The sequence below is a fragment of the Cydia pomonella genome, chromosome 3, assembly GCF_033807575.1.
Source record: "Cydia pomonella isolate Wapato2018A chromosome 3, ilCydPomo1, whole genome shotgun sequence".
NCBI classification, from domain to species: domain Eukaryota; kingdom Metazoa; phylum Arthropoda; class Insecta; order Lepidoptera; family Tortricidae; genus Cydia; species Cydia pomonella.
The window spans coordinates 27,653,711-27,666,744 of NC_084705.1; the positions used below are offsets into that span (position 1 = coordinate 27,653,711).

The 13,034-nt window shown below is 39.8% G+C and overlaps 1 protein-coding gene across 2 annotated transcripts in view; it reads right to left on the reverse strand.

The window, feature by feature from the left end:
- Positions 1 to 13,034, reverse strand: part of LOC133516462 (protein Wnt-5b-like) — a 106,986-nt gene that overhangs the window by 27,484 nt on the left and 66,468 nt on the right. For both annotated transcript variants that reach the window (XM_061849422.1, XM_061849421.1), the window contains one exon: positions 10,382 to 10,493. In XM_061849422.1, the coding sequence (XP_061705406.1) occupies positions 10,382 to 10,493 (112 nt within the window). The remainder of the gene's footprint in view (positions 1 to 10,381; positions 10,494 to 13,034) is intronic.

The window sequence follows — 13,034 nt, forward strand, 5'->3', positions numbered from 1 at the left end:
AGACAGAAATGGTGCGATCCTCAGAAAAACCTAGAAATAGGAGATATAGTGGTCATACACGAAGATAATTTGCCGGCAGGAAAATGGGCGCTAGGGCGAGTAATCGACGTGCACGTGGGTCAAGACGGATATGTGAGAGTCGTAACATTAAAAACAGAAAAGGGAATACTCAAAAGACCCATAGTAAAACTATCTGTCTTGCCCCTGGAAAAGTCTAAACCAGAGAATCAACCAGCCGAACAAAATTCCCTGAAGCGATCAAAAACAAAAAAAACATACAAGAAAAAATAAAAGCGCTAAAAGAAAGTCAACTACCTGACGAAAACAACTATTCTATACATGATGTACACCACTACGTCCACTACACTGCCATATACTGCCTTTGGATCACAATGGTCATCATGGCAATTATACTAATTTGGGGGAAAAAACGGTGCCAACGGAGGCTTCTAAGAGCTCCGGCAAACCCAACAAATCCAGAGGAACCAGCAGCATCGGATAACATTTTCGAGAGACGCCGACCGAATCAGCCGCCGCCGCCGCCGCCCCGAGCGAGCGCGAGCGCGAGTGCAGCCTCCACGCCGTGCAGTGCACGTCGCACCAGCACCGGTGACACAACCTTTAGGGATGATAAGTGTAGTGTTAGTGCGCGAAATCGCGCGAAAAGTGTCAGTGAAGGAGAAATAAATAGTGCGCGAGTGCTAACATGTCATACACGCGAGATGAGTGGAACGAAACATATGGACAGGGGAAGCTCCCCAATTTTAAGAAACATATCATTTAATGAATAACATTCTAGTTTTAAGTCGATTGTTCAATCACCTTGTATCATTATTTTAACATTCTCATCTCATCTTATCGTTTGCCCCCCGCAAGATGTTCGGTGCATTGCACCTTCAACACGTTTATAGCCTCGTGCGGCGCGTGCATGCGCTGTCAGCAAAACACGCGTAAAGCAACAATTTACTTTAACCCATTTTTAGTGTACCTTTAGGTTCCATCGCGGCCGGGGGCATTCATTTAACATTCATAACATTAACATTCATATAATAACAATTAATAAACATTTTCGCTACTTCCTTTCTGACTTTTAACACTCAATGCGAACCCGAACCCGCACACCTGGAATACTTTTCCAAACAGATAAATATTTCTACATTTGGCGTTTAAAAGCATCTATTCCAGTATTAGACTGGTATCATTGACATATAGAGACCAGCCTTACGGTCACTAAGAAAGGCGCTAGTTCAGTGGTGTCACTCACGAATGCGATCAATCGTGCAGTCTAACGCTACAACGCGATTGGTTGATGAGTACGCATCATGCGCGCGATTGGTCGCAACTAGTTGCGATAGACTGCACGATTGGCTCGCATTACTGCCGCTGTACTGGCCCCAATCTCATTGCCCGTAAGGTCCGTGACTGGTATAGACACTTTTGAACTCTACATATATATCTTTTTGTTTAGGTATTAGAAAAGAGTATTTACTTTTGACGCGTCGACTAATCCGCTAATTTTGATACTGTACAATCTAAAACAAGTAAAATCTAGTTTCGTGGCCACAAAGTGTTTAGTAAGTAGGAGAGTATTAGCGGAGCTGATCCGACGTAATCCTAATAAGTTTAGTTGTACCAAGTATTTGTAGTTCCAACAACCACAGACAGAGTGAGCCACCTTTTTATTAGCTTGTCCTCTTTCTTCGATGGGATATCGTGTTTTGTGGATACCTATGAATGGCATATAAATAAATAAAAAAGCCTTTTATTTCTTGAATTCTTACATTGTTTACGTATTTGTTTTTTTTTTTGGTAAATTATTCAAGAACGCCGTTTCACAGGTAAAGGCCTCCTCCGGATGAATAGCATGTATTTATCTATATTATAAAAGACTAGCGACAAGCCCCGGGTTCGCACGGGTTACACAAAATATTAATAAATTATACACCTAAACCTTTCTCAAGAATTACTTTATTGATAGCTGAAAACCGCATGAAAATCCGTTCATTACTTTTTGAGTTCATCGCGAACATACATACAAACAGACAACAAATGCGGTGGAGATTTGTTTTATAAGGTGTTGTGATACATTAAGAGGCTGTCAACACCCAATGTCCTTGAAATTGATGTTACTTAAACAGTTTTTTAAGAAAGACTATTTGTTTTAGTCAAGTAAGAAAAATATATGTTCATATTAATTATATTTCAAAGACCGTGGTTGTACTCGATACACGATTAAACGAAATCGGCTCGATAGAAAATAATTGCAAAGATTGGTCTTAAAATCACAATTAAACGGTTTTATGTCTAGTACGGTCGCCAAACCGCTCCGAGGCCAGATTTAATTGACTCAGCTCGGCCTTACCCACAACCGGTATCAATGTGTTCGGACAGTTCTCCTGATCACCGTACATGCGGTAGTAAAGCGGAAAAATGGTGGAGGGGATAGTAATGACGTCACAAAGATGGCGGCCGGACCTATTCTTTTTGGCGGTGTATCTCGAAAACCACTTAACCGATTTTAATCATCGAGGTGTCAAATAATAGCTTATATTATGGAGATTATTTCCTTTTCTACAAACATTTACGTGAAACCTATAGGAAAAAAAATAATCACAAAAAACAGTTTTTTTATAAAATTATTATTTTTTATTTTGTAAAAATCTCCGTAAATATTAGCATTTCGCAAATTTTGTTTTATATAAAACATATTGCTTCATTATCAAGGAATATAATGAGCCTTAAAACATACAGATCGAGTAATAAACAATGAAGCTACACTCATTTATTTGCGCATGGGTAACGATAACTGGCTTTTACCGGTCGAAACTGTGGTGACTGTTACGATACGTATTGAATGGAATTTATAGAGTATCGGTTTTAATTACTGAAATTATAATTAAAATTATAAAAACCAGACACAATAATGTTACCTTACTTCGACGTTTAGTCTCTTTTTTCGTCTTAATCATAGGTAGGTACATATTTCTTTTTACTTAAAAATTTTATACAGGGTGAACTTTTAACCACCAGTCATACTCTGCGCAGCGACTTTATAGGTCATACTTAACAACTTTTACTATGGGACCAATTCCGAAATCGCGAAAAAAATTTTGACTGTCCCATATAAAGGTGCGACCAACTTTACCAGACCAACACTTTTCCAAACTGAGCTACAGCTGTCCGATGAAGTTAAGTACTTAGGACTAACTCTCGACAATAAACTCAATTGGAACAACCACATCAACAAACGGATAGACAAGGCGGGAGTTGTCTTCTGGCAGTGCAGAAGGATGATTGGTAAGAGGTGGGGACTCAACCCGAAAATTACCCTCTGGCTCTATAAGACGATAATCCGCCCCTTACTCTGTTACGGTGCTCTGGTTTGGTGGCCAAGAACAAACCTAGGCAACGTACGAGACAAACTACAAAGACTTCAAAGGCTCGCATGCGCGGCCACCACTGGCTGCACGAGGTCTACCCCGACTGCAGCCATGGAGGTCATGCTAAACCTTCCACCGCTGCACCTACACATTATTATTATTGTAGTTTGTGGGCCTTTGAATGCCACGTCGACCAGGCATTGGTCTATTGTGACAGCCCTTTAAAGTTCATTACTGATGCCCGTTGAATCCAGGAAATTCCAGATTCTTTGGGCCGTAATGTTCTGTACCTCATAGGGTTGCAATACGTGCCGCCCTAGGTGGGTACTTCTTTTTGACATTAGTGGTCCACAGGAGCAGAGAATGTGCATTGCAGTCTCCTCTGACTCATGGCAGAACCTGCATGTCGCGTCTTGTTTCTTTCCGATTTGAAACATGTGTTTGTTCAATTTACAGTGTCCAGTCAAAATTCTGGTCACCGCGCAGGCTTTGTATCTTTTGAGCCCTAGAAGCTCCCTAGCAGTTTTGCTGTTGAACCCTTTGATTAGAGCTTTCGAGTGTTCTTGTCCTTTTACGAACTTCCACCAATCGTTTGCCCTTATTTTTTCTAAATTGCTGAGCAGTGAATATGCATCCCGTTTTGTGATTCCACAGAACGGTTCTGGGCCGACCAGGGGTGTGTCTGCGCCCTTTCTAGCAAGTTCATCCGCTTCTTCGTTTCCGTTAATGTCGGAGTGCCCTGGTACCCATCTAAGTGTGACTTTGTTGGAGTTTGCCAGTGCATTGAGGTTTGTTTTACAGTTCTGGACTAGTTTTGAGTTTGACTCAAGGGATTCTAGTGCCAGCAGAGCAGCCTGGCTGTCTGAGTTGATGTAGATATGTTGGTGTCGTAGGTTTTTATCCAGGTTAATCTCCGCACATTTGTTGATGGCGTAGACTTCAGCCTGGAAGATTGAGGCCTGTGTGCCCATGCTGACGCTGGCTCTGAGCTTAGGTCTCTCACCATAGATCCCACATCCTACATCAATGCCTTTCTTGGAACCATCCGTGTACCAAATATGGCTTCCCTCTTCGACGTACATTTGGTTGTTGGTCCATTTGTCTCTAGGAGGTATTTCTACTGTGTACAGTTTAGTAAATTGACATTCAGTGTGCGTGTCATCGGTGGGCATGCTAAGGGTTCTATTTGCAAAAACCCAGGCCTTTAGTTTGGTTAATGCTTGAGAGCGCCATTTTGGCCTGTTTAGCGTGCATATTCTGTAGACGCACTGCTTAGCCTCCTTTTGCACCTGCAAGTGGAGTGGTATAATATCCAGCAGTGCGTCTAGGGCCGCTCCCGGTGTCGAGGAGAAGGCGCCTGTTGCTGTTAAACAAGCCGTGCGCTGCAGGCTGTTTAGAGTTTCTATTGCCGTCTTTTGGTTGGTTTTGTTACACCAGACTGCGGAGGCGTAGGTAATTATGGGCCTCACAACCGCTGTGTATAACCACATAGCAATTTTGGGTCTTATGCCCCATCTTGCTCCTGCCATTCGACAGCATGACCACATGGCCATTTTCGCTTTTTGTATAATATTTCTTAGGTGAGGGTTCCAAGTTAACTTTTGGTCGAAAGTGACCCCTAGGTACTTGACCTCGTCTGAGAATGGTATTGTTTGTCCATTAAGTCTTGGTTCTGTGAGCTTTTCGAGCTTTCGTTTCCTTGTGAATGGTACTATTACCGTCTTGCTCGGATTAATGGACAAGTCATTTTCTCTACACCATTTGAATATTGTGTTTAGAGCTCCTTGCATTAGGTTTGATATCGTGTGGAGGCAAGGGCCTTTGATGATGACTACAAGGTCGTCGGCATATCCTTGTGTGTCATAGTCTTGGCCTGACATAATTGCAAGAAGTTGGTCCACTGCCAGGGTCCATAATAGAGGGGAAAGAACGCCTCCTTGTGGGCACCCTTTTGTGGTATAAAATTCATGCTCTATAGTATTGAGGGTCAGAGTGGCTACTCTGTTCGAGAGCATGCTATGTACCCATCTGGTGGTGGTTTCGTCAACACCCTTTGATTTCATACCATTAAGTATGGTCTCTGTGGGTGTATTGTCGAAAGCACCCTCTACATCAAGAAACGCACATAGAGCGGTTTGCTTGTCCTCTAGGGTTTTCTGCCGGTAGAGCACCTACACATACAGCAAGAGGCCAGTCTCTCAGCGGTAAGGTTGCGAACCCTCAAGATATGGTCTAACATCACAGGAGCTCTTCACACAAAATGCCTGGAAAAGGTGTATGACGAATTTCCAGTGCTTAGGTCAGGCACGGACCCGATTCACAAACAAGCTATCTTCGATAAAAGGTACAAAATACAGTTATATGAGGACGACAATCATGAAGGACTCAATCCCCGGGAGCTGAGAATCTTCACTGATGGGTCCAAAACAGACAGCGGATCGGGCTCTGGAACCTTCTCAGAAGACCTGAACATGTCGATCACCACTCCGCTAGGAGCCCATAACTCGGTATTCCAAGCTGAGTGCATGGGCATCATAAACGCGGCGGCTGCCATCACTGCAAGGAAGGTAGTAGGATCCTCCATCCGCATACTCTCCGACAGTAAAGCAGTCTTAATGGCTCTAAATAGCCATATAGTTACATCCAAACTTATACACGAATGCCACGAACGACTAATGGAGGTATGTCATAATAACAAGATCACCCTACAATGGATCAAGGGACACAGTGGATCCCGAGGTAACGATGCTGCGGACGAGCTTGCCAGGCAAGGATCGAATGCGGGGGCGATTGGTCCGGAACCGATTCTTCCGATACCATTTAGCAAGGTACGCTCAATGCTGCTGGCACGTACAGGGAAACTACACACAGAACACTGGCTGAACCAGACTGGATGCAGACAGGCAAAAGAAGCCATGCCTGGCATCAACGGAAAACTCACAAGGGCGCTCCTGCAACTAGGGAAGGTCCGACTGAGTATGGTAACCAGTGTCATAACAGGTCATGGACTATTTAACAAACATCTTTTCACAACAGGTGTCACAGACAGTCCCCTGTGCCGAGGTTGCATGGAGACAGAAGAAACAGCCTCTCACGTGGTGCTGGAATGCAGCGGAGTGACTCCATACAGGGCTAAACATCTCGGATCTCCGAGAGACCTCCCCGAGGAGCTACTCAACATGAAAGGTTTGATAGGATTCCTCGAGGAGCTGGGCTGGCAGGACTAGCCTACCCCCAACATATCACGCAAAATAGGCGCAAGTCGTCGAGTTGCGGAAAAATCGCCCGAATACAATACAATACAATACAAGGTGCGACCAGACCGCAGCTTAAAAAACGGTCACGATACGGAATCGCAGTGACGCGTCGTATGCGTACCGTTTTTGACGCATGCTCCCCACACCGCTGTTTAAAAAACGGTGACGGTACGGAATCGCAGTGACGTGCTTCACGCGAATCTTTTTTGTTCGCAAAACAGTTGCGTCTTTTACGTCACCGGTACGGTGTCTGCCATAAGATCTCCGTGTAATATTTTTTGCGATTTTTACGCAGTTCAATTTACGGTGCGTCAGCTTATTTTAAGCAGCGGTGTGGCGAGCATGCGTCATGGACCCGGGTACGTCCTTAAACTACGTCCAAAAGAGAGGTATGGGCATTGTGAATGTCATCTCGCTTTGTGTGGTAGGGCACAGCCAGTGGGTGTCATTCCAGATCCAAATTTTCTTGCGTGATTCGGCATTGGTCCCATAATAAAAGTTGTTCAGTATGACCTGTAAAGTCACTGCGCAGAGTATGGCTGGTGGTTAAAATTTCATCTTATACCTATATTCGACACAAGTAGTAAGTACTTACAGACCAACTATGATACACATTTTGCCTGTATGTGATACATAGTGAATAAATTAATACCTGATTTAAAAAAAAAAACAAATATAACAAATAGCATGTTATTTAATTCAGTAATCACTAATCAGTCTTAAACAATGAACATCATACTTTTAGATTAGACAACAAAATGTATATTTATACTGTGTTACGACTTGAAAGATTTTACTGCTTTAAAACATAAGACAAACCTACCAACCAAATGTATAAAAAAAATGTTTTTTGTGATTATTATTTTCCTATAGGTTTCACGTAAATGTTTGTAACTACGGAACCCTAAAAAGGAAATAATCTCCATAATATAAGCTATTAGTTGACACCTCGATGAATACAATCGGTTAAGTGGTTTTCGAGATACACCGCCAAAAAGAATAGGTCCGGACGCCATCTTTGTGACGTCATTACTATCCCCTCCCACCATTTTTCCGCTTTACTACCGCATGTACGGTGATCAGGAGAAACGCCCGAACACATTGATACCGGTTGTGGGTAAGGCCGAGCTGAGTCAATTAAATCTGGCCTCGGAGCGGCTTGGGGACTACTAATAGTAAAAGTTGTTCAGTATGACCTATAAAGTCGCTGCGCAGAGTATGACTGGTGGTTAAAAGTTCACCCTGTATAAAATTTTTAAGTAAAAAGAAATATGTACCTACCTATGATTAAGACGAAAAAAGAGACTAAACGTCGAAGTAAGGTAACATTATTGTGTCTGGTTTTTATAATTGTCATTATAATTTCAGTAATTAAAACCGATACTCTATAAATTCCATTCAATACGTATCGTAACAGTCACCACAGTTTCGACCGGTAAAAGCCAGTTATCGTTACCCATGCGCAAATAAATGAGTGTAGCTTCATTGTTTATTACTCGATCTGTATGTTTTAAGGCTCATTATATTCCTTGATAATGAAGCAATATGTTTTATATTAAACAAAATTTGCGAAATGCTAATATTTACGGAGATTTTTACTAAATAAAAAATAATAATTTTATAAAAAAACTGTTTTTTGTGATTATTTTTTTTCCTATAGGTTTCACGTAAATGTTTGTAGAAAAAGAAATAATCTCCAGAATATAAGCTATTATTTGACACCTCGATGATTAAAATCGGTTAAGTGGTTTTCGAGATACACCGCCAAAAAGAATAGGTCCGGCCGCCATCTTTGTGACGTCATTACTATCCCCTCCACCATTTTTCCGCTTTACTACCGCATGTACGGTGATCAGGAGAACTGTCCGAACACATTGATACCGGTTGTGGGTAAGGCCGAGCCGAGTCAATTAAATCGTGTTTCTAGAGGGCTTTTGAGATTTGGCGACCGTACTAGTCTTTATTGTTTTGACTTATGGGTCTGCAATTAAAATCACAATTTCAAAACATTTATATCTAAACCGTGGTTGAGTAAAATATTACACTAATAATCCACTTTTTTTTTTAAAATATTTTTCTTATTATTCCCTTGCCCAGTAACATGCGACAGTGCTATCTCATTTACTTCGATACAAATAGACAGTGTGCGCGCTTTAGGTATTGACAGCCTCTTAAGTGAGTAAGATGTGTAAAATATAAGACAATTTCGTACATAGATAGAATTTGACAGGTAAATAAGATGGAGATGTACATCTCCATATTTTGCGGTAACTCTGATTGTCAAAACTTGACGTTTGACGATTCAGTGACCGCAAAATATATGGCGCAGTCCAGTGCCATCTGTTTTGGACATGTTTTGGATGTGAAACTAAATATTAAGGGGCACGTTTTTTTCTTCGACTATGCCTCTGTATTACAATCAATTCTCATTGGTATTATGCACGTTTGTAAGTAAAATAAATACCTAGATTACCCTAGCTATATGTTTCATATACATTGAATACCTAATATACTCGTATTCGTTGCTATATAAGCTCATTATAACTGGTACAAACTGGAATCATAATTTGAAAGTAATGGAGATGACCAAAAGAAATAGTATTGTTTTATTTTATACTTACACGTTTCTATGCCAGTCGTTTATTATTTAAAATGATCTATAAATAGTAACTTTATGAATCTTGTAATTGAAAATATTCATTCGTTTTCATAATGATAAAGTAATCCCTCTTTAATAGTACATTGTGTCATAAGTACATTGTCATACTGCTTTTTACATCACCTATGAGCAAATTATTATGTGACATAATATTATTTAAGCTAACAAAATAGTACCTGTGCAAAAATATAAAAATATGGTCGTAGAACACAAAAGAAAAAGTTTTTTCAAGTAGGTGATGTGAAAAAACATATATTATGTTACGAACAATCTTAAGTGATGAAAAGTGATGATAACATGTGGTTACCCGTCGTCCTGCTTCGTTTTTATGCCTGTTCATCAGCTGTCTGTCCTGCTCTCGGCTGCGTTTCACTGTCTGTATCTAAAGTGATGAAAAGTGTTGATAATGTGTGATTTTCCGTCGCTCAGATTCGTTGTTATGCCTATTCAAAAGCTGTCTGCCCTGCTCTCGGCTGCGCTTCACCCTCTGTGTCTGAAGTGATGATTATATGTTAATACCTGATCACCCGTCACCCAGCCTCGTCGTTATGCATGTTCATCAGCTGTCTGCCCTGCCCTCGGCTGCCCCGTTTGACCTTACTTTGTTATTTAAAATGATTTAAGGTGATAATCATGCCTTGCCGCATATTGCTCTCTACATATATCTAATGTATGATTACCCGTCGTCCTGCCTCATTATTTTGCCTATTTCATCAGGTGCCTCCACTGCTCTCGACTTCCAGCTTGACCTTACGTTCATGTTTAAAGTGATCTAAGGTGATGATAATGCGCTCGTTTTGCTCTGTATATCTAAAGTGATGATAATGTAATCCGTCGCGTCGCCCAGCCTTGTTGTTATGCCTGTTCATCAGCTGTCTGCTCTCGCCTGCCCCGTTTGACCTTACTTTGTTATTTAAAATGATTTAAGGTGATTTAATGCGCTGCCTCGTTTTTCTCTCTATATCTAATGTGATGATAATGTATTCATTACCTATTCATCAGCTGCCTCTACTGCTCAAATTGATTTAAGGTGATTTAATGCGCTCGTTTTGCTCTCTATATCTAAAGTGATGATAATGTCTTACCCGTCGTCCAGCCTCGTTGTTATGCCTGTTCATCAGCTGTCTGCCCTGCTCTCGGCTGCCTCGTTTGACCTTGCGTTCGCTCTCTCGAATATCCACGAAGTCTTCGGTGAACCTGTACAGAAAAGTAAAATAGACCGGTTTTGTGATTGATTAACTTTAAGAAAGTGTTGATGTTATTCTACTTAATTTTTATTAAATATTTTGTGTTGATGTTATTCTACTAATTTTTTATTAAACTATGGATCCCAACATCGCATCAGCTTTTATAAAAATTGTGGTCACTCCTATCAAGTCCCAAACTTTAGAAATTTGAAATAAAGTTTCTTTAACAAAAAAATTGTGAAACACTAGTGTAACTTCTAAACTGTGTTTGTAAAAGAACCTCTAACAACACACCAACAAACTTTGGGGTGAAGTTTTATGTGTGTAGGCAGGAAAGAGACAGATATATTACAGTTAATTCGTAGCAGCTACGCCCCTTGCTACGAGCTACACGCGCGATATCGATCTGTAGACCCACTCGGAGTTCAACAACCCAAAAACGACTTTAATGTAATAGCGGAATGTATAAATTTGCTTGTTTTCATGTGGAAATTGAGGAAATAGAGTGTTTTACTTCGTGGCTATCCATTTTACTCCTAGTATCGATGCTTTTTGTTGTTTAATTCAATTAAATGTACTATCATCTATTTTGAAAAACCACGCATAAATAATCATTTGTAATGTTTATATTCAGTTTTGTGAGTATTTTAAGGCCAAATTCTGGCTTCGCGTTGGTTTTTTCTTCGCATATTTTCGGCCTGGCAACATTGCATCGAAATCCGGATTATCGGCCCCCTCAATCGTATGTGGTCCTGGTATCCGATAACGGATTTAAGCATGCTTAACGCGCTAAACCCGGGTAAGCTTATCCTTTACCCGGGCTTGGACCGGACGCCTTGCCAGGTTATGCTGCTTTAGTATTTTGTACCTACTTAACTTGAATGATTTGCCTAATTCTTAAGACCCACAAAAATGTTTGTTTTACTCATTTAATAACTTGTTTTTTTTTTGAGTAGTAAAAGTCAAGTAGTTATAAATAAGTAGGTTTTGTACTTTAATATAAATTTAGGTTTAATAATTTCAAAATTCTGTGGATATTTAGATCATTTTGTTAGGTAAAACATACACAAATAAATAAAGCCTCCTCATCCAATATTTTACGAGTATATCAGATGCTTAGTGATAAGTATAAAATATTGGCTGTTATTAAAAATATCTATAAACGAAACCATTATACTAAATACTTCTCAAGGCGGGTATGCGGACTTTATTTAGTTTAATTTATTTACACCCATATCATAACCAGGCTTCGCAGTATTTTTAGCACGGTAAGACTAAATTGGGAGTCGTTGTTAACTTTAAAATTAAAGTCATACTCATCCTCATTCATTTAATTCATAAAATAAATAATAACTATAAAAATACACCACCGTCTTCATTGACGAATAACAAATAATATAGAACAATAACAACAACAACAAGAACAACAACAAATGACGAATAACATAGAACATGTAGCTATAGGAATGAGTGTGAGCGACTATGTACATATAGTTCTATATCGTAACAATATAGTATGTACTCTAGATACTTAAATTTAATATTAAGTAAAAATATCACGCTTCTTTTCTGTTATTTAACTTTTTGGTAAGGAAAAATTTGAGTATCTACAATCATGGACCACCAACAACACAAAGATACAATACAACACAATTAACAAAGATTAAACCTCTTTAACCGTTATGACAGCACTTTGATTATGAAGAAAGAAAATAAAATGTCACACTTGAATGAGATACGATTTTTCAAAAGTAACCAGGCTTCGATGACATTCAATTTGCACGTCACCATGATGTCACGTGTCTTACGAATTTTTAATCTGACGGTCACGTGACACCTGATACGAGTTTAACATTTTTCCCCCATCACAAAAAGTGCACAGCGCCGCAAAAAATTTTTTCACTATATCAAAATCGTGTAAAATAAGCGACAAAGATATTTCGGAAACGCTAACTCATATTCGTGAGTTCCGTGAGAGAGGTCGTAACATACAGTTCTTAAATATATTATAGAGAGCCTATAATATGTCTGTAAATAAAGCAGTGTATGTAACTGTACTTACATAATTATGTAGCAGCCACATAAACTACTATTATCGACTATGAGTGTTTGTCGCTATGTGTAAGTTGAGTTCAGTACCCCTAGTGTAATTTTAGTCGATAGCGAAACGTGACGTACGCGTTTGCGTTAAGTCTCATTTTGTATGGGTTTTTGAACAGCGCGCCGGACGTTTTGGAAAGTCAAAAATCTCATACAAAATGACACTTAACGCAAACGCGTACGTCACGTTTCGCTGTCGAAAATATTTACACTAGGGGTACAGTATGTCGAATTATCAGTTTTTACTTGACACTTGAAATGATAAGCATTAAGGATTTTCTATAATTTAATATTGCAGAGTAAAACCAACAATATTCTTATAAAACAATGCATTATTACCCCGGGATATCATGCTATTGAAAATCGCAAACAAAGTAAAATTTTCAAAATGAAATTCCATTACAATAAAGCCGAATTCAGAGGTGCACCGGCCCCGATTGTACGGAACATT